The 26,964-nt window shown below is 41.9% G+C and overlaps 2 protein-coding genes and 1 long non-coding RNA gene across 16 annotated transcripts in view; 1 reads left to right on the top strand and 2 right to left on the bottom strand.

Annotated features, from left to right (window-relative positions):
- Positions 1–10,557, bottom strand: part of rev3l (REV3 like, DNA directed polymerase zeta catalytic subunit) — a 113,688-nt gene extending 103,131 nt beyond the window's left edge. For 2 of the 5 annotated variants that reach the window (XM_061812544.1, XM_061812545.1), the window contains exon 1: positions 9,948–10,555. In XM_061812544.1, the coding sequence (XP_061668528.1) occupies positions 9,948–10,086 (139 nt within the window). In that variant the 5' untranslated portion in view covers positions 10,087–10,555. Of the gene's footprint in view, positions 1–9,947 lie in introns of all 5 variants that reach the window. The other 3 variants (XM_061812546.1, XM_061812548.1, XM_061812547.1) reach the window with 2 other exon arrangements.
- A 221-nt stretch (positions 10,558–10,778) lies between these two features.
- LOC133496692 (uncharacterized) lies at positions 10,779–26,747 on the top strand. 4 transcript variants are annotated; one of them, XR_009793840.1, is made up of 5 exons: positions 10,779–12,626; positions 20,748–20,827; positions 23,899–24,017; positions 24,098–24,266; positions 24,686–26,747. It is a non-coding gene; the product is annotated as an uncharacterized LOC133496692 (long non-coding RNA). The 4 variants fall into 4 exon arrangements; XR_009793841.1 differs by having other exon boundaries at positions 10,779–11,051; positions 23,899–24,266; XR_009793838.1 differs by having other exon boundaries at positions 23,899–24,266.
- The window catches only part of traf3ip2a (TRAF3 interacting protein 2a), a 29,606-nt gene continuing 16,952 nt past the window's right edge, over positions 14,311–26,964 (bottom strand). For 5 of the 7 annotated variants that reach the window (XM_061812553.1, XM_061812556.1, XM_061812552.1 and 2 more), the window contains 2 exons: positions 24,373–24,447; positions 14,311–20,890 (listed from right to left, as the gene is read on the bottom strand). In XM_061812553.1, the coding sequence (XP_061668537.1) occupies positions 20,744–20,890; positions 24,373–24,447 (222 nt within the window). In that variant the 3' untranslated portion in view covers positions 14,311–20,743. Of the gene's footprint in view, positions 20,891–24,272; positions 24,448–26,964 lie in introns of those variants that run through there. The other 2 variants (XM_061812557.1, XM_061812558.1) reach the window with 2 other exon arrangements.

Genomic DNA, 26,964 nt, shown 5'->3' with positions numbered 1-26,964 from the left:
TATAGAGAATGTGGCTGTTCCAGACTGTGAATGCTGAGAGAGTTGATGAACGTTTGGACAATTTCACCTTGAAAGTCACAAATGCCATGAATGCTGTCGCTCCTATGAAAAGTAGGACCATCCTGAGGTGACCTAGAACCCTGTGGAGGAGCACAATGATGGTCAAGAGATCTAAATCGGAGTGTAGGAAAACGGAAGGCAAGTAGAGAAAAACTAAACTCCAAATTGACTATGACCTCTAGAGACAGTGTCTTTGTAGTTTTAACCAAGAGTTAGTTAGAGATAGACAGCAACACATTTCTGAAATCATCAGTCAGAACCTCAACAATACTCGTACTCTATTTGCTATGTTTGACAAGCTTACACCCCCCACAACCCCCCGAATCAGATAGATCCAAAACTCGTAACAGCTGACAAATGCAAAGAGTTTGCCTGTTATTTTAGTGAAAAAATATGATCCATCAGGTCAAATGTCAGCACAACTCAGCAAAAAGATAGAATGATCTCACATCTGAAGCCACCCAGAGAAAACTCGGTTAACTTGTCAGAATTTGATACAGTTGACCAAAAAACTGTAGAGAAAACAGTTCAGCAGTTGAAACCATCAACGAGCTGTCTCGACTCAATACCATCTGACTTTTTCAAAACTATATCCGTGCTACCTGATTTGCAGCAAAGAATTAATTGCTCACTTCAGTCTGGCGAGTTTCCCAAAGCTCTTAAAGTAGCTGCAGTTAAGCATCTTCTAAAAAACAGAGCATTGGATGATTCCATGTTAGCAAGCTATAGACCCATCTCAAATCTCCCGTTCATAGCCAAAATTCTTGAGAAAGTTATGTTTAATCAACTCAGCAATTTCTTGAATTTAATTGGACTTCAGGTTTCCGAACTCATCACAGTGCAGAAACTGCTCTTACCAATGTGCTAAATGATATTAGGTTGAATACTGACTCAGGAATGGTGTCAATTTTGGTCCTGTTGGATCTCAGCGCAGCTTTTGATACGGTAGATCACAATATACTGGTAAACAGTTTGGAAACGTGGGTAGGACTAAATGGAACGGTCCTTAAATGGTTTAGGTCTGACCTGGAGGAAAGGAGCTACTTTGTGACCATTGGAGGTGCTTGGTCTCAGCGAATGGCAATGACCTATGGGGTCCCTCAAGGGTCAGTTGTTGGATCTCTCCTGTTCAGCCTGTATATCCTACCCTTGGGTCAAATTCTTCAAAACTTTAATTTTGACTAACTTAGCTATGCAGATGACACAATTATATTTAGCAGTGTCTCCCAATGACTACAGTTCAATTGAGGTATTGTGCCACTGTCTAAATCAGATAAATAACGGGATGAGCCAAAATTTTCTTCAACTACATCACAACAAAACTAAGACAAATGTTTTTGACAATAAAGAAAGAAAAGAGAATTACTGTTAGAAAACACCTGAAGTCTCTATCTTTAAAAACCAAAGACCAAGTCCAAAACCTTGGTGTTCTGATTGGTTCCGACCTTACTTTCAACAATCATATCAAATCAGTCAAAAACTGCCTTCTACCATCTGAAGAACATATTTAGAGTGAAGTCTTGTATGTGTCAAGCAGAGCAGGAAAAGCTCATCCATGCTTTTAACTCAAGTCGACTTGACTACTGTAATGGTCTTCTGACTGGACTCCCAAAAAAAAAAAAAAAAAAAAAAAAAAAAAGAGTATTAAACAGCTGAAGCTCATTCAGAATGCTGCAGCTTGCATTCTGACCAAAACAAAGCAGTCAGAGCATATAACTCCAATCCTGAAGTCCTTGCACTGGCTTCCAGTCAGCTTCAGAATAGATTTTAAAGTTCTGCTACTGGTCTATAAATCACTAAATGATTTAGGTCTTGAATACATTAAAGAAATGCTAACAGAATACAAACCCAGTAGAAATTGTATAATGCTGAAATATTTGAAGTAAAAAAAGCAAGTGAATAAAGTTAAAATATTTCATGGGCTTTTGGGGGGTTTAGAGCATGCAAGGTTTTCCTTTTTTCCCCCCCATTTTGTTTACCTAAAATGATTTTAGATGTACAGCAGAGGACACAAATGACTGATAAACACAGTATCAATATAGTGTCAAGTTCAACACAGTTCGTTCAATATGTCAAACACTCCTTGAGGTATCATCAACACATCACTACCTACTACCAAAAGAGAAGTACGCTTGACCGGCTGAAACACACACTGTATAATCAACAAAGTGCATCCTCATTATGTATAATCATTCCCTCGCATATTAAAAGGAACCAAAAGGAATATAGAATTACAAAGCAAAGCAAATTGATTTGAATAGCAGATTTCATACAAAAGGTAACTCAATGTGCTTTACATGATTTACAATATATTTTTGTGCAGCTAGTACTGTCCTCAGTCAAATTTTTTCCTGAGTCACTATAATTTTCATATCGTTTTCTATTTTAGTACAATAGAATGAGCGTGCTTAGGTTTTGTGGGGGGGCAAGGAGGAAGTGTGTCATTATTTTAATTAACAAGTACACTATTTTTAATTAATACATGGATTGCAATCTCAAGAGTATCACTCTGACATGAAAATCTGGGCTTCAATTCAGGGCCAAAACTGTCACAGGGAGATGATAAGTACAGAAGAAATTACTTTTTGGAAATTGATGGATGCTCTTTCTCTGACTCGTCTAATAACAGAGATCAGAGTTACGAAGACCAAGAAACCAAAGCGTGATCTTTAAAAGTCCAAATAGATCTGCTCAAAACCATGTGCTATCAATAAGTAATAACATACAAGCAGAGTTTGAAAGAATGTAACTTCAACTCGAAAAACTCTTAAAGATAAAGAACAATGGTCATCCTAATGAGCAGGGGAGTCCTTTTGAAACTTTCTATTATCCTATTAAAGGATCCATGAGGAATTCCTTTAGATGGCATTAAGGGTTCCCCTGGGGAGAGCTAAACCTGGGGTGAAAGGGGCCCACCACTTCATTCCTCTCTGCTGGTCATTCACTTCCTCTCGCAGTCTTATCGAGCATGTTTGACCAACCAAAGCAGGTTGCCTCCTGAAATCATTAGTTAGAGGGCTCATCTGTGAATCTGAACCAAGCAAGATACACAAAGACCCAAGATGTCAAAAACAGGAACGTGGAGGCACCTGTATCAGTAACTCTTAGCGGTGTGAGGAGAGGACGATATTTACTATACAAGGGTGCATGTTCAGACTCGCGGAACACTAGATACTAGTATTTGGGAAACAAAAAAACACAGGAAGCAGGCATTGAATTACACACAGCTGACTGACTGGTGGGAGTGTTCACAGCTTAGGTCACGGAAGGACAGGGAGTACGAAGTCTGGGATAACTCCAGAGCCACGTGGTGCACAGCAGATGGAAAACACACACACAAAGAGACAGAGAGAGAGAGAGACAGAGAGAGAGAGAGAGAGAGAGAGAGAGAGAGAGAGAGACAGAGAGAAAGAGAGAGAAAGAGAGAGAGAGAGAGAGAGACAGAGAGAGAGAGAGAAGAGAGAGAGAGAGATGAGAGAGAGAGAGAGAGAGAGAGACAGAGAGAGAGAGAGAGAGAGAGAGAGACAATAGATAACATAAAAGTAAGGGCTTGATTAATTGAAAAATCACAGCTGCTGGTTCCTTTGAAAAGAAAACTAAATACCATACTGATGTTTTAAGTCGCCACTTTGCAATTTTTTTTTTTTTTTAAATTGTCTGGACATGGGCATGCAGCACACAAACAGATGTGATTAGTACAACCTCATTACAACAACTTGATAGAACATCAGTTTGATTCAAAACACCAAAATGACAATGACATCTTTAACTTGTGCAGTTGGACTGTGTGTTTAAATCACTGGGTTTCATGATCTCATGAGAAAGTGATCCCCATTTTAAATGTCCCAATTTGTGGAAGTCAAGCCAGATCAGAACATGCAGATTGGATAAGCAAAAATGTAAGGGAAAAAAAATTATATGATAAGCAATAAAAATATGGACTGGCGTGTCAGGGTCACTTAAACAAAATTACTTCAAGAATCCAGACTGTAATGTTCTGTGTCTTGGACGAGTTATACGACAGTATTGGTTTGTGACAGGTTTGTGCTTCATTTAAAGGGGAAATCCAGTGGTTTCATTGAACAATGTATCCGAAAGGTCATGTAATATGTACTCTATTTTGACAATGTGATGTTAAATTCTCTCTCATTTAATAGTGTTTTGGGAAGATTTATATCTACAATTACAAATTTTTAGGGGCGCTGCCATTTTTGCGAGTCACATGACCTACGTGGGCGGATATGACGTGTAACGTGCCTCCCCGGACGCCGAAGCTCGCTTGGCAGACTCCGCGTCATTCCGTCCAAAGAACCATCCGCGGCTGCCGGCACGGAGCTCCGGGGGCCTTTGTTTACGGACTTACAGTATGTCGCATGTAGGCCTCCAAGTAGTCAGACTCCGCATCATTCCACCCGAAGAACCATCCAAATATTCAACATTATTTACCGCCACAGGTTCAAATCTGTATGGAAGTATTCCTGCGTCTTCCTGATCAACCGATACTGCTATTACTTGATCAGATGAGGACAAATCCGAGAAATCAACGCTGGGCATAAATGGTGTCCCATGTAATCGAGCGTTTGGAACGGTACGTTACACGTCACATACACTCACGTAGGTCATGTGACCCGCGAAAATGGGAGCACCCCTGAAAATTGTCAATAAAAATCTCCTCAAAACACTATTAAATGAGAGATGATTGAACATCACATTGTCAAAATAGAGTACATATTATATGACCAATTGGATACATTCATGCAAACCACTGGATTTGCCCTTTAAATACTAACTGTTACTATGTATCATTGAACTGCACCTCATTTTATTGATTTGAAAAATCCAAAATCTACCATGATAAAAACAATATGCAGACTGACTAATTTCAGGCTATATAAATGGACCATTTGTATGAGGTCAATAGCTGCATAAAGCCACCTGTCCAACCCCATACAATCAGTAAGAGTCAAACTTGTAATATGCCCAAGACCAAAGAGCTGTCCAAAAACACCAGAGACAAAATTTTACAACTCCACATGGCTAGAAAAGGCTACGGAGAAATTGCCAAGCAGCTTGGTGAAAAAACGTCCACTGTTGGAGTAATCATTAGAAAATGGAAGAAGGTAAACATATGATAGTAATCTCAATCGGAGTGGAGCCCCATGCAAGATATCACTTCGTGTAGGTCTCATTGATCCTTAGAAAGGTGAGGAATCAGTCCAGGACTACACAACAGGACTTGGTCAATGACCTGAAAAGAGCTACAACCACCGTTTCCAAGGTGACTGTTGGTAATACATTAAGACGTCATGGTTTGAAATCATGCATGGCACGGAAGGCTCCCCTGCTTAAACCAGCACATGTCAAGGTCCGTCTTAAGTTTGCCAATAACAAATTGGATGATACAGAGGAGTCATGGGAGAAAGTTTTGTGGTCATATGAGACCAAAATTGAACTTTTTGGTCATAATTCCATTAACCGTGTTTGGAGGAAGAATCATGATAAGTTCCATCCCAAGAACACCATCCCTACTATGAATGTTGGTAGCATCAGGCTTTGGGGTGTTTTTCAGCACATGGGACAGGACGACTGCATGTATTAAGGAGAGGATGACCGTGGCCATGTACTGTGAGATCTTGGGGAACAACCTCTTTCCCTCAGTCAGAGCATTGAAGATGGGTCTTGGCTGGGTCTTTAACATGACAATGACTCGAAGCACACAGCCAGGAAAACCAAGGAATGGCTCCATAAGAACCGTATCAAGGTTCTGGCATGGCCTAGCCAGTCTCCAGACCTAAACCTAATAGAAAATCTTTAGAGGGAGCTGAAATTCCGTGTTTCTCAGCGACAGCCCAGAAACCTGTCTGATCTAAAGAAGATCTGTGTGGAGGAGTGGGCCAAAATCCCTCCTGCAGTGTGTGCAAACCTAGTAAACAAGGACAGGAAACATTTGACCTCTGTAATTGGAAACAAAGGCTACTGTACCAAATATTAACATCAGGTGTTCAAATACTTATTTGCAGCTGTATAACACAAATAAATGAAAAAAAAAATCATACATTGTGATTTCTGGATTTTTCTTTTTAGATTATTCCTCTCACAGTGGACATGCACCTACGATGAAAATTTCAGACCCCTCCATGATTTCTAAGTGGGAGAACTTGCAATATAGCAGGGTGTGCAAATACTCATTTTTTTTTCACCGTACTTCTTGCGGTTTTTGAGGAAGCACAGCCTGTCACAAGAGCTGCTGAGACAGTTCAACACAGCGGTCATTCAATCTGTACGGGGTAATTCCATCACAGTCTGTTTGGGGCCACTACAAAAAAGGACAAACTCCGACTCCCACGGACAATCAAAACTGCTGAAGGGATTGTCAGCACCACTCTTCCCACTAGTGAGGACTTGCACGCAACACAATCTCGATCCAGAGGAGGCAGGATCCTTTCGGACCCTCCATATCCTGGCCACCAGCTCTTCGAGCTCATTCCATCGGGAAAGCGCTACAGATCAATCCAAGTCAAAACTAGCAGGCATTCGAACAGTTTTTTTTTCCCCATCTGCCAATTAAGTCTTTAAATTCTTGATCAGCGAACCTACTATTTTCTGCTTTGTGCCGTAGTTGGGACACACACTCACATCCGGCTGATCCAATCAGTATTAGTAATATATTTTGTGGACTACTTCTCCACATTGAGAGGAGCCAGATGAGGTGGCTGGGGCATCTGATTCGGATGCCTCCTGGACGCCTCCCTGGTGAGGTGTTCCAGGCATGTCCCACCGGAAAGAGACCCCGAGGACGACCCAGGACACGCTGGAGAGACTATGTCTCTCGGCTGGCTTGGGAACGCCTCGGGATCCCTCCGGAAGAGCTGGAAGAAGTGGCTGGAAAAGGGAAGTCTGGGTATACCTGCTGAAGCTATTTCCCCTGTGATCTGAACCGGAAAAGCGATGGATGGATGGATGGATGGATTGATGGATGGATGGATGGATGGATGGATGGATGGATGGATGGAGGATGGATGGATGGATGGATGGATGGATGGATGGATGGATGGATTGATGGATGGATGGATGGATGGATGGATGGATGGATGGATGGATGATGATGGATGGATGGATGGATGGCTGGATGGATGGATGGATGGATGGATGGATGGATGGATGGATGGATGGATTGATGGATGGATGGATGGATGGGATGGATGGATGGATGGATGGATGGATGGATGGATGCTGGATGGATGGATGGATGGATGGATGCTGGCTGGATGGATGGATGGATGGCTGGATGGCTGGATGGATGGATGGATGGATGGATGGATGGCTGGATGCTGGCTGGATGGATGGATGGCTGGATGGATGGATGGATGGATGGCTGGCTGGATGGCTGGATGGATGGATGGATGGCTGGATGGATGGATGGCTGGCTGGATGGCTGGATGGATGGATGGATGGATGGATGGATGGCTGGCTGGATGGATGGATGGATGGATGGATGGATGGATGGATGGATGGATGGATGGATGGATGGACTATAGCACGATTCGTCGCATTCATAGCATTTAGCTTTTATGCTGCACACAAATGGAATAAGTTGCCCAGAGAAGAGAAGTCGGCCCCAAATGTTAATGTTTTTAAAAGCCTGCCTGAAAACGTTTTTCTCATGCTTTTTAATTTTTTTTTTTTAAATATTTCTTACACTGTATGTTGTTTTAATTGTACTTTAAATTTCCTCTCTTCTCAATGTTTATAAGCTTTTTTTTTTCTTTGTTTTTAAATGATTTTAATCATGTAAAGCAGAGTTACCTTGTGCATTTCATGCACTATATAAAAAAATTTGCTTAGCTTTGTAGTTGCACATTGTATATATCTATTATGTTTCCAGGGACCTCAAATAAGAACCTCCTGGACCTTTTCTAGAGGTATGAACTACAATGTAAAATCAATACATAATGGTAAAAACAACATTTTCAATACTGGTTTAATTAGCCTCCATGTATTGATAAGTTAGACAAGCAGTTTGTACTTCAGAGCATGCATGTACCTACATGTGTGCACATTTAACCTGTTCAGAAGAAGACAACTGCATGTACTGTTAATACAAGTCAATAAAGGACTCAAATTACCGAAAATCAGTCACTCCAACCTTTTGACTTTTATTCAATGATGCCTTTTGTAATTTTTCCAATGACTAAATAGGGGAGTGATTGGATGGGGTTTAGACGAATTTAGTGTGTTGTGTGAGTCTTAGTGTAAGATAGGGATAGCAAGTGACATCCGGTAAGCTCTGCACGGTCGAATAAACCCTTACATTTTTGGGGGCCGTTATCAACACCACAGGCTCCACACTTTGGAAAATTTAAATAAAACGAAATGCGGCAAACCCAGATAGTGTCTCGTCACCGTCCAGTTGAGGAGTGGGAGTTCGAATAATATAAAGCTTACTCGAAGTATGCAACCTGAATTCAACAATTACACTTTATATTAGTCAGTTTCACTAGTGATTACACTACAACATAAACTCGCAATGATGCCTCTTGTTCTCTGTCACTTCTTCAAATTATCTTACAGTGACAGACATTTGGTACATTTTTCACTGCAGTGTTTCCAAAACATTCACAGAAAATATCCTTAGTACTTGGCAAAATTAGTTTTTCACTCATTGTAAATGGGCTTCTAAGCTTGAGGAATGACTATGGATGCTTCCCTCATCAGGCGCACATTACATTTGTTGTCAGGGAGCCCTCAATAATTATTTCCTTAATGTCCACGTTTCCTTTTCCTTTCCAAATAATTCATGGTCTTATCTTTCATTGTGGGGTGCCTTCCCTCATTCTACTAACAATTTTGATTCTTTTTTGGCCTCATTAACCAGAATCTGTCATTCAAGTAAGAATTGCAATCAAGATTATTCTTTGTTTGTGGTACCAATCCACACACAAAGGCTTGCAGACTCCTGTTTTATATTTAATACCCATGGAGCCAACCTGCCAGGTCATTCTGGAAGGAAGCGTGCTAGGACACAAGTTTATGCTCTGTATTTACCCACAGTATCCTACTATAAACAAAATACATAGTTACCACCTGTAATTAGGGTCACAGAGAAGGTGCGTCAGATGAGAATTTATTTAATCTGAGCAAAAACCATGCTATTGTGCAGGATATACTATTGTTAAACAACGGGAGAAAGGTACCCATATTTTTTGGCTATTTGAGGGTCGCAGCAACTCAGTGTACAGGAGTGTGACATATTCTCCACATCTGATCAATTTATAATATTTGCAGAATGCAAAGGACACATTGCCAATCTAAATCATGTGCTCCAGATATTGTTTAATCATGTTCTAAACATGTGCAACAATTGACATCAAGAAGCCTTTATGTCTACTTTTACTGATGTAATGAACTTACAAATAAATATACAGTATGCATTTCGAGCTATATATCCTCTGTGTCCACTTTGTGCACATACAATGGAATTTGAAAACATTTGGGATAATGTGCAAATGTCATAGCTTTAAGCATTATCAGCAGTCCTGAATCCACAGAAAAACGTCGAACGGTGCTCGCCATTGCTATGATGGGGTCGTGGGAGCCTCTATCAACCAGTCTGCTATAAAAGGGTGAAAGGGAGGGGGGGCATCTCCGCAGCTCGCGTGGGTTAGCAGAGGTGCCCCGCGCTTTGCAACAATGTGTGACCACCTACATAAATCTGCTATATTGTCATGTCAGTGCGGAATAAGGTCATAGTTCGACAGTCCACCTCTGTTTTAGATGTTAGGGAGCTCATGACGGTCCACGTCTCGTGCCGCGTGGTGTATGTAAGGGGTGGAATGCAGTGATGTGGCTTAATTGCAAAACAAAAGCCTGACACTGAATCGACTGACCTGCAGGCGTTGCTCCAAATATCCTCACCACCGGCACCTTCTTCACGTCGCTTTCCCTGAACTCCGAGTAGCACACGTCCAGGTCTTTAATAGGGCTTGCCAGGTAGTAGTCAGCGGTGACGATGCGCACTGCGAACATGACTGCGGTGGCCGCCACTCAACGTACACCACCAAAAGAGAAGAAAAAATGTATGCTAAGAGTCCATTTGTGGCTAAGTCGAGAAGAACCGACGCGGGTGCTGTCCCTTCGGAAGAACCACAACGAAGCGCAAGAGAAACCCGGCCGTGTCCACGACAAAAAAAAAACAAAAATGAACAAAGCTTCTGTGGTGCCAACGCGTAGAAATATTGCCCAGTTAAGCTCCAGCTTCGGCACACGAGCTAAAACTAGACAACCACGGTTGCCAATTGGGCTCTCCACGCTGTGGCCCCCATGTTCTTCAGTCACTGTCCCGTGATTTTTCCAGTCCACGGTGTTTTGTTTTCTGCCAGGAAGACGTACCCCAGCCTTCCGGTATGCGGCTTCTTACCCCCACCCCTGAATCACAGCCGAACCAGCCCGGGCCGACAGCTCCCTCCCCGGGCGCAGTTCTCGCCACTTCCTGGAGAGGAGGCTAGCCAGTAACCTGCTGTGCAGTAACAAAAGAACACCCATTGTATTATAACACAATTTCCTGTTGGTATTTTCATATTAAAATAAACCTGCGCCATATGATGCCATAAAGAAGGAAACTCGAAACGTTTATTTTGAAGGGGCATTGACAGATGTCCCCAACTTTGAAAGCCCATTTCAGTATTAAAAGTTCATTTCATTATCTTTGTCCACTCTTCACTAGCATGAAGACCATTGCTAAAATGCAGAGGGATTGCGTCAGGAAGGGCATCCGGCGTAAAATTGTGCCAAATAAATATGCTTGCATCTCAGATGACACGCTGTGGCGACCCCTAACGGGACAAGCCGAAAGGAAAAGAAGTTAGTAAAGCTGCAAAGCGAGTTGGACGCACTCGTAAGGGTGCCTGTCTTACCAGTGACGTTTTTACACTTCTGTCAAGCGTGATAAATTATATTTCTACGCACTTGAACTACTACATATAACTAACGAGGTAAAAGTGCGCAGTTTGACAACTGCGAGCTTCTAGTACTAGTAGTGACTATGAAAGTAAGTCCTGAAAATTGTACAAGTAACGTCACGATACATCAATTGCGTCTACCGTAGTTGTTTTAATAGGATAGCCGGGACTGGTCACCAGCCAAGGATTCTTCTTTTCCTTTCGCCTTGTCCCATTAGGGGTTTGCTACAATGCGTCATTCTTTTTCGTGTAAGCCTATCTTCTTTATCTTCCTCTCTAACACCAGGGATGAGAATTTTCGTCGGATTCGCGGAATTCCGATTTTTTTTTTCAGATGAAAATGTCATAATTGTTAAACGTGTAGATTCGTTGAAAAAAAATTGGGGAGGGTACGGCTCGACGCGGGGCGATGCTGTGATCAAGACCGGCGGCCAGCATCTATCGACAACGCTCGTCGTGAAATTAGTCACAAAATTATTTTGGTTGTTTGGACTCATATGTCTTCAAAACATTATGATTGCCTTGTATTTACACTGTTAGAAGTAACCAGAGGTCACATTTAACAGTGTGTTTGCTAAAACAATTTCATGACTGCAAATGGCTATATTGTATGTGCCCTGTGGTTGGTGGCATGTTCAGAGCGCCTCTCACCCAAGTCAGCTGGGATAGGCTCCAGCACCCTAACGAACCAAATGAGGACAAGCAGCGCAGAAAATGTATGAATGACTTAGCAAAAATTAGTTAAAGTCGTACGGGGGGGAGACAATTAAATAATGGAGCTGGTGTGTTTCATCACAAATTTTAATAAAACGTGTCAAGGCAAAATATTCACTTATCAACCAGGATTTTCTGTTTCATTTACTGATTTGAAGGTTTGTGAATATGCAATTAACATCATCGCATACATCATCAAAGAATAATTAATCAGTCAATGAATATAATCTGTTGTTGATGCAACCGTTTCCCAAGAAGACAGTCTCCTCCTCCAATTCGACCATCCCAAATTGTAATTGTTTCAGTTTACAAAAAAAAAAAAAAAAAAAAGTCAGTTTGAAGAAAAATACATAATGGACCCGGGTTCAGTCCCGGCCCCTCCTGTGTGGAGTTTGCATGTTCTCCCCATGCCTGCTGGATTTTCTCTGGGCACTCCGTTTTCCTCCCACATCCTAAAAACACCCAACATAAATTGGACACTCTAAATTGCCCTTCGGTGTGATTGTGAGTGTGGCTGTTTGTCTCTATGTGCTCTGCGATTGGCTGTCAACCAGTTCAGGGTTTACCCTGCCTCCCAAAAAAAATGCCAACAGTTGAAATCTAGGTGAAAATGTATTTTACCCAAAAGAAGGGTACCCTAGATGAGTATATTAGTTTTTTTGTCACTAGCATGCAAATGTAATTTAATATTGCTGAAATTACTCGCCGGTTCGTGGAAAGTCTTATAGGCAGCAGAATAAAAAAAATAAAAAAAAAGCTACTGTTGACGAGCACAGCCACGCACCGGCACATCAGAAGGCAGTAAATTTGGGTATGAATCCTACAACATAATATGAAAACTACAAAACCAGCTCCTATTGAACGGGTGATGCGCCTAACAGCAAGAAGGATCGGGTAAGTAATTTTAATTGGTGTTGTGTCGTATAGTGGTACTTTATACAATATTATTTTTGTAGTACAAGGTGGAAAAATTTATGACACCATCAGGATGCGTGGTCTCAAGGATAGAGAGCTACTTGATTAGCCTGAGTGTGCTATATTTATTTTGTTATTTTGGGGGCATAACCACAAAAGTCAGAGTGAAAGCAAAACTATAAACATGGGCTTATTTTTAATATCGAGTGATTTTGAAACAAAACAAGGTCTTAAATTGCTGTTACACTTAATTAATGCAATTGATTCAAGATCATTTATTTTACAAACATGTATTCCTAATTATAATTTATAGAGAAATCCAATACTTTTGAATGTAGTGAATCCATCCATCCATTTTCTTAGCCACTTATCCTCACGAAGATCGCAGGAGTGCTGGAGCCTATCCCAGCTATCAACGGACAGGAGGCGGGGTAAACCCTGAAGTGGTTGCCAGCCAATCAGAGGGCACATGGAGACAGACATCAGTCACAATCACATCTAGGGGCAATTTAGAGATTCCAATGAATGCATGTTTTGGGGATGTGGGAGGAAACCAGAGTGGCCAGAGAAAACCTATGCAGGCACAGGGAGAACATGCAAACGCCACATAGACTGGGCCGGGATTTGAACCCCGGTCCTCAGACCTATGAGGCCAATGCTTTACACCGTGTCGCCGAAGTGAAACCATGAAAACTAATATTCATTGGGCTTATTTCTGGTAATTTTGGATTTGCTGTGTGTTAGCTTCTGATTTCATTAAATATATTAGAAATGTTAAGCAGGCGGCATGTTGGTGCAGCTGGAAAGACTTGGCTTCACAGTTCTGGTGGTCCCGGGTTCAATCCCCGACCCACCTGTGTGGAGTTTGCATGTTCTCTCTTTGCCTACATGGGTTTTCTCCAGGCACTCTGGTTTCCTCCCACATCCCCAAAACATGCAACATTAATTGGACACGCTTAATTTCCCCTGGGTGTGATTGTGAGTGCGACTGTCTCTATTTGCCCTTCAGTTGGCTGGCAACCAGTTCAGGGTAAACTCCGCCTCCTGCCCATTGAGAGCTGGGATAGGCTCCAGCATTCCATGTGACCCTTGTGAGGATAAGCCGCTAAGAAAATGGATGGATGGATGGATACATAATCTTTGATATAGAATGCTTTTGGCAGTATACTCTTTTTATGCATGTGTGATTGCCCTTTTCAGTGTACTTGGGTGTAGATGGCCTCATTTAAATAGCATCATGTGAAACCTGCTATAGTGAGTGTAGACTACAAATGCACTGTATAATGTTCAGCATGAGTACGACTGATGCTATGCATCCATTTTCAGTGCCACTTGTCCTCACAAGGGTTACGGAGTGCTTGAACCGATACCAGCTGTCATCAGGCAGGAGGCAGGGTACACACTGAACTGGTTGCCAGCCAATCGCAGGGCACATGGAGACGGACAAGAGTCGTTCTCAAAATCACACGTTGGGGCAATTTAGTGTGTCCGAATAATGTTGCATGTTTTTGTGATGTGGGAGGAAACCGGAGTGCCCAGAAAAAACCCACGCAAGCAGTGGTAGATCATGAAAACTTGACACGGGCAGGCTGGGATTTGAATCTCAGAACTGTGAGGGCAACGTTCTACAGCTCTTCCACCGTGCTGCCCTGATGGTGATTATGGAATTTTCCTGTTGTTAGATGAAAGAAATGTAACGTCTGCTAAAGCAAAAAGTCACAAGGCCTATAGCTTCCTCAACAGCCAATGTCATTTTTACAGCAAATAAACTTGCAATGTTTTGCACTCAACAATGACAGATAAAAAGATAAAATTGCTTCTAGGAAACTAAAAACAGCCATGTTCCCTAAATCAGTGATTTCCAACCAGTGTGCAGTGACACAATGTGTCGCGAGCACTTTTCAGGTGTTTCGTGGGAAATGATCACATATGAACCAATCGCTCATTTACTAGAAATAATGTATCTTTGTTAGTCTATTTATTCCAGTGAGGCATAGTAACACAAATAAATAAATGTTCTTCTATTAGATCCCATGAAGTACGTACAGTAATTAAAGTATGCACTTTTTTGTGACATGATTGTTTGTTGGTGTGCCATGAGATCTTTTCAATTGTAAAATATGTGCTTTGGTTTCATTAAGGTTGGAAATCACTGGCCTAAATGATAGAGGTGGGAAATACAATTTGTAGATACGCGTTGGAAGGTAATATACTTTATAGGCCTCTATGGAAACACATCTGTGACTGTGTGGCTGCAACTCCAAAGATAAGGCTGAGACTACTGGCACATATTTGTGGAACAATAAAAACTGGATTTATTGACCTTGGCAGGCCTCGTGTTGACAGGAAGTGGCCTCATGCAGGAGCCGATAAATGTGTGACGCTCAATACTCAACCGAAAAAAACATTTTTGGCCAGATGTAGAGAAAAGGCTGGTGGGCTTGGACATCTTTCTTCATGCTAAAATTGAGCTTTTATAGCCTAATATATTGAGATCCGTGTGCTTGACAATTGTCGCTCTTGTTCCTATTCCTAAATACGTTTTCTTTTCCTTTCCGCTTGTCCTTTTAGGGGTCGCCTCAGCGTGTCATCTTTTTCCATCTAAGCCTATCTCATATATCTCTAACACCCACTCTCCTCATGTCCTCCCTCACAACATCCCACAACCTTTTCTTTGGTCTTCCTCTTGTTGTTTTGCCTGGCAGCTCCATCCTCAGTAACCTTCTACCAATATACTCACTCTCTCGCCTCTGAATATGTCCAAACCATCTAAGTCTGCTCTCTCTAACCTTGTCTCCAAAACATCCAACTTTGGCTGTCCCTCTAATGATCTTATTTCTAATCCTATCCAACTTGTTCACTCCAAGTGAGAACCTCAGCATCTTCATTTTTGCTACCTCCAGTTCTGCTTCCTGTTGTTTCTTCAGTGCCACCGTCTCTAATCCGTACATCATGGCTGGCCTCACCACTGTTTTATAAACTTTGCCCTTCATCCTAGCGGAGACTTTTCTGTCGTATAGAACACCAGACACCTTCCGCCAACTGTTCCACCCCGCTTGGACCCGTTTCTTCACTTCCTTACCACAAATTCCATTGCTCTGTATTGTTGACCCCAAGTATTTGAAGTCGTCCGCCCTCGCTATCTCTTTTCCCTGGAGCTTCACTCTTCCTCCTCCGCTTTTCACAATCATGCCCATATATTCTGTTTTGCTTTGGCTAATCTTCTTTCCTCTCCTTTCCAGTGTGTGCCTCCATCTTTCTAATTGTTCCTCTGCCTGCTCCCTGCTTTCACTGCAGATCACAATATCATCTGCGAACATCATAGTCCAAGAGGATTCCATTATAACCTCATCTGTCAGCCTATCCATTACCACTGCAAACAGGAAGGGGCTCAGAGCTGATCCCTGATGCAGTCCCACCTCCACCTTAAATTCTTCTGTCACACCTAAGGCACATCTCACCATTGTTCTGCTGCCATCATACATGTCCTGTACTATTTTAACATACTTCTATGCCACACCAGACTTATGCATGCAGTACCACAATTCCTCTCTTGGTACTCTATCATAGGCTTTCTTGAGATCCACAAAGACACAATGTAGCTCCTTCTGACCTTCTCTGTACTTTTCCACGAGCACCCTCAAGGCAAATAATGCATCTGTGATACTCTTTCAAGGCATGAAACCATACTGTTGCTTGCAGATACTTACTTCTGTCCTGAGTCTAGCCTCCACTACTCTTTCCCATAACTTCATTGTGTGGCTGTTAGGTCCAAAGCACGGACTTCTCGCTCAATGTGGACCCAGAAGCTCACGGCACCAGGATAAAATGATTGAGACAGAGGCAGAGTTATTTTTTACCAAACTGCAGTTTGGGGAAAGTTCGGGGGAAGAAGAACATATCCTCCAAGCCCGCCCGTAAGACTCTCTCCGAGTCTCCCCAAAACCACACATTTTATTGAGCTCCACACATAGGGTGGGGGAGACCAGGTTTCACAAGACAAGTAAAGTTGTTATACAGAGACAGTTAATCTTCTCAAGGCCGGGTGTCCTCTGAGTAGACACAGTTCTTCCTGTTACAAAAACCCACAAGAATGCAGTTATCATAAATTTGCAGTCACCTTGAGCTCTTAAACTTCCCATAGACAAACAGCACACACACGCATCCCTGCACAGCAACAGAGTCATTAAAAGAGACTTATGACACATGAGGTGATACATTTCACAGGCCTCTGTGAAATGTGTAAGCTTATCTTACAGTGGCTCATCATCTTTATTCCTCTCTAGTTTCCACAACTCTGAACATTGCCTTTGTTCTTAAAAAATGGGGACTAGCACACTTTTCTTCCATTCTTCTGGCATCTTCCCTCTCACTAGTTTTCTATTGAATAAATTGGTCAGAAACTCCACAGCCACCTCTCCAAATTGCTTCCATACCTCCACCGGTATGTCATTTATTTTCCATTCCATTCAGTGCCTTTCTAACTTCCCCCTTTGTGATGCCACTTCCTGCTCATTCACGCTTGCCTCTTCTTCTCTCCCATTTTCTTCATTCATTAACTTCGCAAAGTACTCTTTCCATCTACTTTGCACACTACTTGTACCAGTCAACATATTTCCATCACTATCCTTAATCCCCTTGACTTGCTGAACATCTTTCCCATCTCTATCACTCTGTCTCGCCAACCTGTAGAGATCCTTTTCTCCTTCTTTCGTATATAACTTGGTGTACATGTCGTCATATCCCTGTTGTTTAGCCTTCGCCACCTCTACCTTTGCCCTACGTCGCATCTCAATGTATTCCTTCCGCCTCTCCTCAGTCCTCTCCATGTCCCACTTCTTCTTCGCTAATCTCTTTCCTTGGAGGACTTCCTGTATTTTGGGGTTCCACCACCAAGTCTCCTTCTCCCCTTTCCTAACAGAAGGCACCCCAAGTACTCTCCTGCCTGCCTCTCTGAGTACCTTGACAGAAGTATTCCAGTCTTCCGGGAGCTCTTCCTGTCCATCTAGAGCCTGTCTCACCACTTTCCGAAAGGCCACACAATATTCTTCGTTCTCAACTCCCACTACCTGATTCTCTGCTTTACCTTTTGTCTTCTTAACTTTCCTACCCACTGCCAGAATCATCCTACACACCAAGGTCCTATGCTGTTGAGCTACACTCTCACCCACCACTACCTTACACTCAGTAACCTCCTTCAGATTACATCATCTGCACAAAATATAATCCAACTGCATGCTTCTACCTCCGCTCTTGTAGGTCACTCTGTTCCTGTCTCTTCTGGAAATAAGTGTTCACCACTGCCAATTCCATCCTTTTTGCGAAGTCCACCACCATCTGCCCCTCAAAGTTCCTTTGCTGAATGCCGTACTTACCCATCACTTCTTCATCGCCCCTGTTTCCTTCACCAACATGTCCATTGAAATCTGCACCAATCACAACTGTATCTCTCTCTAGGATGCTCAGGACTACCTCGTCCAGTTCCTTCCAGAATTTGTCTTTCAACTCAAGGTCACATCCTGCCTGTGGGGCATAGCCGCTAATCACATTATACACAATACCCTCAATTTCAAATTTCAGCCTCATCACTCGATCTGATACTCTTTTCACCTCCAAAACATTCTTAGCCAGCTCTTCGTTTAAAATAACCCCTACTCCATTTCTCTTCCCATCTACTTCAGGATAAAATAATTTAAACCCTGTACCTAAACTTTTAGCCTTACTCCCTTTCCACTTGCTCTCTTGGATGCACAATATATCAACCTTTCTCCTCATCATCATGTCAACTAACTCCCAAGCTTTTCCTGTCATAGTCCCAACATTCAAAGTCCCTACACTCAGTTGTATAGGCTCTGTGCATTCCTCTTTTTCTTCTGCCGACTAAGCCGCTTTCATCCGTTTTTTTGTCTTCGACCTACATTATCTGAATTTCTACCTACGTCTTGCAGATTAACAGTGCTGGGGGCGGGCATAGTAAGCCTGGGCCACAACCTATCCGTTATGGAATTCATTTGATGAACGCTCAAATATGTTTGGCACAGTTTTATACTAGATGCCCTTCCTGCCGCATTTATCTGGGCTTGGGACCGGCCTACAGGACACATAGGAATTGTGTCCCCCTTCGGGCTGCAGATAGTCAAAACAAGTAATCAAATAAACAAAGTCAGTAATCAAGGCATACAGATCACATACTACCTGTGTGAAAATATAAAGGATATGGTGATGGAAGGGATTCAAACCACAATGGCCCTCACTCTCATAGTTGAAGGTTGAGTCTAGGTTTGATGTTTGGTCCTCGTTGTATACTCTGCGTCGGTAATGTTGTTTGCGCGCTACGATAGCTTGGGCTGAGCAGCTTCAATGCGAACGTTACAGCACCAATTTGGTACTAAGATGTACTAAGATAAGACATGTATTTCCTATAAGTCCTCACAGCCCTCGTCATACAAGTTATGAAGTTACTCATGTTCGATGTTTCTTCAACAGTACGGTTTCAACACACGTCTCGTTGTTATCCAGCTAAGCTAAGGTGGTCTGGGACTATAAGTAAGTTTAAGTTGACATTTCTACTTGCCCAACTTTCTACCAAGTGCTTACTGTCCTTGTATACAAAACATAGGTTTTGCCGATTTTGTAAGTACAAATTTTTAAATATTAGAATACAGATGTGTTTTGTTGTTAGCAATCTAGGCTAGGCTAACTTGGGCCGAGCAGCTTCAACACAAATGATACGGTTCCAATTAGGGTACTAAGATTACACAGATGATGATTTTAGTCCACTGAAGTCATCACCAGGAGCGTCCCACGTCGAGTATTCACAACTTTCGATCCAAATTCAGCAGGATTTATTGAATTACGATCAGGCTGGCCACAACCCTCTGTTTAAGATGCTATCAGTTTAGGCACCAGAAGCAAAAGCCTCATATTTTTATCCCTAAATACTGTACTCGTTATAACTCATGAAATATATAGAATTACTGTAGCTGTTGTCCACCCAGAGTTGGAATTGAAATGGATGACAACCGCAGGTTTATTTAAAAAGTATAAATAAAATCCAAAGGGGCAGCACGGTGGTTCAGCTGGAAAGGGTTGGCCTTACAGTTCTGAGGTCCCAGCCGGGTTCAATCCCAGAACCTCCTGTGTGAAGTTTGCATGTTCTCCCCATGTCTGGGTGGGTTTTCTTCGGGCACTTGGGTTTCTTCCCACATCCCAAAAACATGCAACATTAATTCCACACTTGAAATTGCCCCTAAGTGTGATGAGTGCGGCTGTTTGTCTCGATGTGCCCTGCGATTGGCTGGAAAACAGTTCAGTGCCGATTGACAGGTGGGATAGGCTCCAGCACGCCTACAAAATTGATACAAGGTCAATGTGCCTGTGAATATTCTCATTCATCCTAATACTTTCATTTTCAGGGCATTGAATCAATCGCAGCCGAACCGTTCTGTCTGTCCTCGAATAATTTTTCCTTCCAGACTTCATCAGTTCATGCAACAAGACTTAGTGTTTGTGTGGAAAATCCAACTATTTATGGTCCAATTTAGTCGCATGTCCCATCACATATGGAATCATTCTTCTGGAATGCAAAAAAAGGGGGACAGCCGTTAAGATGCATGGGTGAGAGGCCATTGTCTGTTCACCAGAATTGTTAGGTGGAAACTCCCTCATGGATATTCCATTCATTTGGGAGATGGTTACCGAAAGGTCCTGAAGGAGTTACCCAATGGTCAAGGAGTAATTCTTTGGAATGGATGAATGCCATGTGAATAGGAGATGGGTTATGTTGTTGGTCCCCTCCTCTGGGCTTTGGCAATGTGTTTTCCACAAAGGTGGGAAAAAAAAATCAGTTAACAGAGGGGGCTAACGACATCCCTTATCCCCTACTTGAGACATTTTAATTGAAATCATTTGTTCTCCTTTCAAACTTTGCCACGCAGAAAACTGGTGCTCAGAGAGGATTATGATACAAAATTAGAACTGGATATCGATTCAGAAAGACCAGGGCAAGAAAAGTAAAAAAAAAAAATCATTGCAAAAGTCATTTTCTCTTCAAGGTTAGTAGGGTATCTTTTCATACTGTTATTCCAAATTTTTTTTCAGAGTGGCCGAATTGTGAGGGTGAGCGATTCTTCTGCCTGTGGAATGATGTAGCGCTCCACTCTAAGCAGGCGCAACAGCAGGTCCTGCATGTCTTGGGGCCACCGGTATATCCTTGTGTTCTGAAGCCAATTGGGGACATGTTTCTGTCTCAGAAAGAGAGCAAGGAGATGGAGAAATCACATTAAAATACATTTTTATTTTTCCAAACATTATGCAAGTAGCATAGTGGTACAATGAGATCAGCATGTCCTGTTCATAGCAACGAGGTTTGGCTTACAATAGGGTTAGGCCAAGGCATTTACTGTGTTTAGAAAATGCATCTCATCTAGGGGTGTCAAATAGGGATGGGAATGGAAGTTCTTTTGAGTGCACTGAATCAGTCGAATCAGTTCCTTAAAAAGATCAAATCGTTCACTTCTTTGTCATAAAATAATTTAAGTGCTTCCTCATTTTATGAATGATCCATCCCCGAGGTTCACGGTCACGCAACACATTCACCAAAGCGCTAAATGTGTTGTTGTTGTCCTGTATTTTGAAATAGCAAAGGCAGAGCACCATCAGTGCACACAGAGAGAAATTAATCCATAAGTAGATTTTTTTTTCTTGTGAAAATATTTTATCTACAAGCCAAAAGTAATCATCAAAAGAGCCACACCTGGCTTGCGAGCCTTACATTCCTGACCCCTGCATTAAGAGACACAGAGGGAATGATATGCATGTGAACATATTATATATACGTTTATTATTAAAAGACATTTATTTTAAATGTGTGGTTTTTATGTGCTTCACTGACTCAAAATTACTCTAATTTCTGAAATGTGCAAATTTTTCCCAAAATATTTTCAAAAAGTTAATAGAGCGCATAATATTTAGGTATGGATAAAATTATTTATAATGACATTTTATAGCCGTATACAGGTACATAGAGTGGTAAACAAGCTATACATACACATTTTGATATATTTGATGCCTTATGTTTCACATTTATATATATTACGGTAATCTGCGCCCCAACCTGAGCTCTCTGATCTCCTCAGGGGAGCTTCGCATTTTACGATCATTAGCGTAGCAAATGTGTTGCTACGGCACAAAAGACTAGAAACAACTGCTCATTGGTTTGTTTTAACTTAAACTAAGACATAAAATGTAAACTACAACAACTAGTTATGCATCTGCTTTTAAAAGAAATGTCTTTGCTGACGCAAGGAACCCGGAAGCAGCCCAGCAGTCTAAAACAACGAGAGCTCAATGGCTTCAGGTCTTTATCAAAACAATGTGAGCTCAAACTACGTAGTATGAGCACAATGACTACATTTAAAAAAAGAAATAAATAAAAACAAGAGAGCGCGCACAATTGAAATCCTCGCTTTTTTTTGTTTTTTTAAATGTTCCCATTACACTGGTTTCTACGTAGCTTTAGCTCACATTGTTCTGATAGCCACTAGATGCCGTAGGAAAGCTGCTACAGATTGTTGCCGAATGGAGGGTGAGAGGCTGCACTGCAGAACAAAATCTCTTGGGATTCAAAACATATATCCTCAAAAAACGGCATGGATGGCACAGAAGTGATATGTAATACGTCTCAAAACATTTGTACAGGAGGTACAGTGCTGTGACAAAGTATTTGCCCAGTTCCTAATTTTTTTTTCTTGCATATCACACACACATGTTTCAAATAATCAAACCAATGTTAGTGTCACTCAAAGACAACCCAAGGAAATACAAAATTCAGTTTTCAAATGAATTTAAAAATTTTCAATTAAATCCAACATTTTTTGACCCCTGAACCGAATAACGGGTTGTGCCACCCTTGGCAGGAATAACTGAAATCAATCATTTGCGATAATTGATGAATTTTTCATATTGCTCTGAAGGAATTTTGTTCCACTCCTCCTTGCAGAATAGTTTCAACTGCGCCATATTGGAGGGTTTTCTAGCTTGAACTGCGCATTTAAGGTTACGCCATCACAGCATCTCAATTGGACTTAAATCCAGACTTTAACTTGGCCACTTCAATGTGTGTATGTGCGCATGAATATATATATATATATATATATATATATATATATATATATATATATTATTTATTTATTTATTGCCTTTCAGAGGTAGACTTGCTATCACGAGCATTGGGACAAGGGGTAGTGCTTTTCAAAGGAAGTTTATTACAGTAGCTGTCCAAAAAGGCAAAAGCACAAAAAACATGTGGTAAAAGGCAAAGTCCAAAAACATGAATACAAGATTTGACTTGACTAAAAGTCATCAGGAGGAATTTTGGCAAAACTGAGACGAGTCGTATTCTTCGCTGGCAGCAGGGGCCTTTGCCAGGAAACTTCCACAGATGCCATTGTTGCCCAGTGTCTTTCTTATGGTAGTCACGAACACTTATCATTAACATCTCTAAATGTTGTTCGATGTTCTTTTGTTACCTCGGGATGATTTGCCATTGCACTCTTGGAGTAATTTTAGTTGGTTGTCCACTCCTGGGAACCTTTCCCACTGTTCACAGTTTTCTCCATTTGTCTCTGATAGTGGTTCGCTGGAGCCCCAAAGCCTTGGGAATGGCTTTGTAACCTTTTCCTGAGTGATGGATTTCAATCACTTTTTTTCCTCATTTCTTCTTGAATTTCTTTGGATTGTGGCATGGTGAATTGGTTCTTGAGCTCTTGCAGCTTACTCCACATTCTCTGACCGTCTATTTAACTTAGTTCTTGATTCATTAAGTATGGTGGTAACCATGTTTGGGTGTGGCTTGTGAAATTGAACTCTCCTTTCCTAAATTTTTGGTTAATCACAGTGACTTTGTGATTTAACAAGCGGGAAGGCAAATAATTTTTCACAGAAGGTCAGAAAGGTTTGGATTTTTTTGTACCTTTAATAAATTGAGTGGTCATTTGAAAATAACTTTCTATTCCCTTATGTTATCTTTCAGTGATATTAAAATTGGTTTGGTGATTTAAAACCTCTATGTGTGATAGATATGGGGAAAAAAAAATCAGAGGACAGAGTAAATACTTTTTCATGCCATTGTATTTATTTTCACTGTGTGAAAATGTGAGAATCAGCGGTTTGAAAAATGGATGAATGGATGAACATGCTACACCATATTATAATAATGTCCTCCTGAAACTTGGCATTCTTTGACCTTCAGTCCTTGCAAATAGTACTAAATGTGTTTTCAACCTCCACGGGCCTGACTGGACCTCCTAATGGGCCGGTTCTAACCTGCAGGCTACATGTTTGACACATCTGGTCTAATCTTTCAAATGTGTGAGTCATTGCTTGTTCCTTGCTTTGAAAATTCTTTTTGGCTGTTGTCATGGAAGCACTAAGTTATCAGTTGATTTTAGTCTATAATCTGTTCATTTTCTTGTGCTTATCTGAGGTCTTGATGAGGGCAACACAACCACATCATCTGCAAAGAGCAGAGATGCAATGCTGAGGCCAACAAGCCAAACCCCACTACACCTTGGCTGCACCGAGAAACTGTCCACAAAATTCCAGTCCAGTTATTATATTGTAAGTGGTGTATTGTTTTTGTTGCACTAATGCTGTGTGTCAGAAACCTAATAAATAAAACAAATAACATTTTGTATTAAATTCTAAAATGTCATGTTTTACCCACCTTAGTCGCATTGGAAAACAACACTGGTATAAGTCTGAAGTTCAGGCAGCCTTGTTGGATGAATTCATTCTGGATCTGTACCAACAACAATAGAGGATTGTCCTGTTGTTTAATTAGTTGCCTTCATTGTATTTTTTGTTGAATTTTAATTTCTAGCATTTCTTGTTTAAAAGTCCCATGCCATCAAAATCCTATTTTTCTCCTCTTGTTTTATGCTTAACTGGTTAAAATTAGTGTGACGTTTAAGTTGATATCTATGCTATCGATTGATTTCATCCATCCATCCATTTTCTTAACCCCTTATCCTCACAAGGGTAGCAGGAGTACTGGAGCCTACACCAGCTGTCATCGGGCAGAAGGCGGGGTACACCCTGAACTGGTTGCCAGCCAATCACAGGGCACATGGAGACAGACAACAATCTCACAATCATAACAAGAGGCAATGTTTCTGGGATGTGGGGGGAAACCAGAGTGCCCAAAGGAAACCCACACAGACATCGGGATAACAGCCAAACTCCACACAGGCAGGGCCGGGATTTGAACCCACTCCTCAGAACTGTGAGGCCATCAGTCTACACCTGCACCACTGCACCCTTTTGATTTCAAAAGGCAATAAATGACATAAGGCTTTTTTTCCCTTTTTTTTATGTGTCCCATTCACCTACAAAGCCTTGCAGAATGGTGAATCTGTATGTGTTTCTGTTGCCACAGTTGCTGTGCAACATGGGAGTTTGAAATACAGTATTTTATACAATATTTTTTTTCCAAATCATTTATCTTATGTTTCTTGAAAATACACCTACAAAGAAAAGGATTTTAGGGAACAGACAGGGACAGAAATATGGGTGCAAACCACCGCAGAACAATAATTAAACTAGATCTAGGTCTAGATATTTGAACACAAGTAACATTTCAACAGTCATTTGTAGATTGAGGGGAGAAACCTGGTGAAGACATGAAATCACTAACCAAGAAAACAAGATAAGAGGATAGAAAGGGCCAGGAGACGATGGGGGGAAATGAGCAAGGCAGTGCTACTGTCGCGTAGTGCAGTGGGATTCTTTTTTTTTTCTTTTTTCTTTTTTTTGGGGGGGTTTGAACACCTGGAAGAACCGGTGAGTTATGTTATTATAACCTGTCTTGTTATCAGTTATCAGAGCACATGTAATTATTTGATAGTGTTTCCATCGAACTTATTAGTGAATGAACACTGTATCACTAACCAGACCAGAAACCAGCAGAAATGTGTCAATGCCCGGCCCGGCTCTTACATCATGACACCTGAGCCTGAATGAGATATGAATGAATTTAAAAATGTGCGCTGTGTGTGAAGTAATGGGCTAGATTCTTGCAGGTCTGGCCCGGCTCGACCAGTCAGCAGACCACAGAGACCGCTTCAGAGATCAAGAATTATGACACTATATTCTTGTTTGAGAGGACAGGCCTGCCTCAGGCAAGTGAGCCATCCCACATTTCGTCCCACATACTGCTTGGCCAATAGTGCGTAGACCTACAGATATCCTCACCATGACATCTTGGAGCAGAACTCAACGTGGCAGCATTTTGCCAATCAATTAGGTGCTGCTTATTAAAAATTATTGCACATCCAACAAAACGTAATTGCAGCTCTCCTTACCTTTTGTCTTTGATGTAGCCTTTCACCCCTCCATGCCAAAACTACTAATGAATGAGGCTTGCAGGAAGCCACCACTGGCGGAAGGATTCAAATATTTTCCGAAATAGATTACAAATGTCATGATCCTGCCGCTCCAGCACGAGCTGTGCGGGTCCCCGCGCGGGTGCGCTGATTTGGAGGTGCACACCTGCGCCCCATGCAGCCTGATTATGCTGTGGATTTATATGACCCCGAAGACAACTGGCCGGCGCCAGTTCGTTGATCTTCATGTCCTGTTCGTGCGCTGCGGTATCCCTGATCGAACCTGTGTGTACCGACCTTCGCCTGTTCTCCGACCAACCTTGTACGCCTGACTCCTTCGTTACTTCTGCCTGCTTTGATTGTTCTCCTGTGTACCGAATCCTGCCTGTCCACTCACCTGCTCTCTTCGCCCGACGTCCCAACTACCGCTGCTGCACCGGACTGCCTGCTCGATCCCCTACCTCTGCATATAATAAACGTTTCTCCTTGAACTACCTGGCATCTTCCGAGTCCTGCATTTGGGTCCTACTCTCGTTCTGATGGGACGTGACAACAAAAGCTTTCCTTGGTTGTTTACTTTAACATTTGGTGGGTGGGAAGGCATTCAAAGTGTGTATAAACATATGATACAAAGTCCATCCATCGATTTTCTTAGCCAGTTATGCTTACAAGGGTCACAGGGAGTGCTGGAGCCTATCTGAGCTGTCAACGGGCAGGAGGCAGGGTACACCCTGAACTTGTTGCCAGCGTATCGCAGGGCACATAGAGACAAACAGGCACACAATCATACCTAGGGGCAATTTAGAGTGTCCAATTAATGCCGCATGCTTTTAGGATGTGGGAGGAAACCGGAGTGCCCGGAGAAAACCCACACAGGCAATGGGGAGAACACGCAAACTCCACACAGGCAAGGCCGGGATCGAACCCTGGAACTC

The sequence above is a fragment of the Syngnathoides biaculeatus genome, chromosome 23 (genome assembly GCF_019802595.1).
Source record: "Syngnathoides biaculeatus isolate LvHL_M chromosome 23, ASM1980259v1, whole genome shotgun sequence".
Classification (NCBI taxonomy): domain Eukaryota; kingdom Metazoa; phylum Chordata; class Actinopteri; order Syngnathiformes; family Syngnathidae; genus Syngnathoides; species Syngnathoides biaculeatus.
This window is presented reverse-complemented; position numbering and strand designations above follow the sequence as displayed.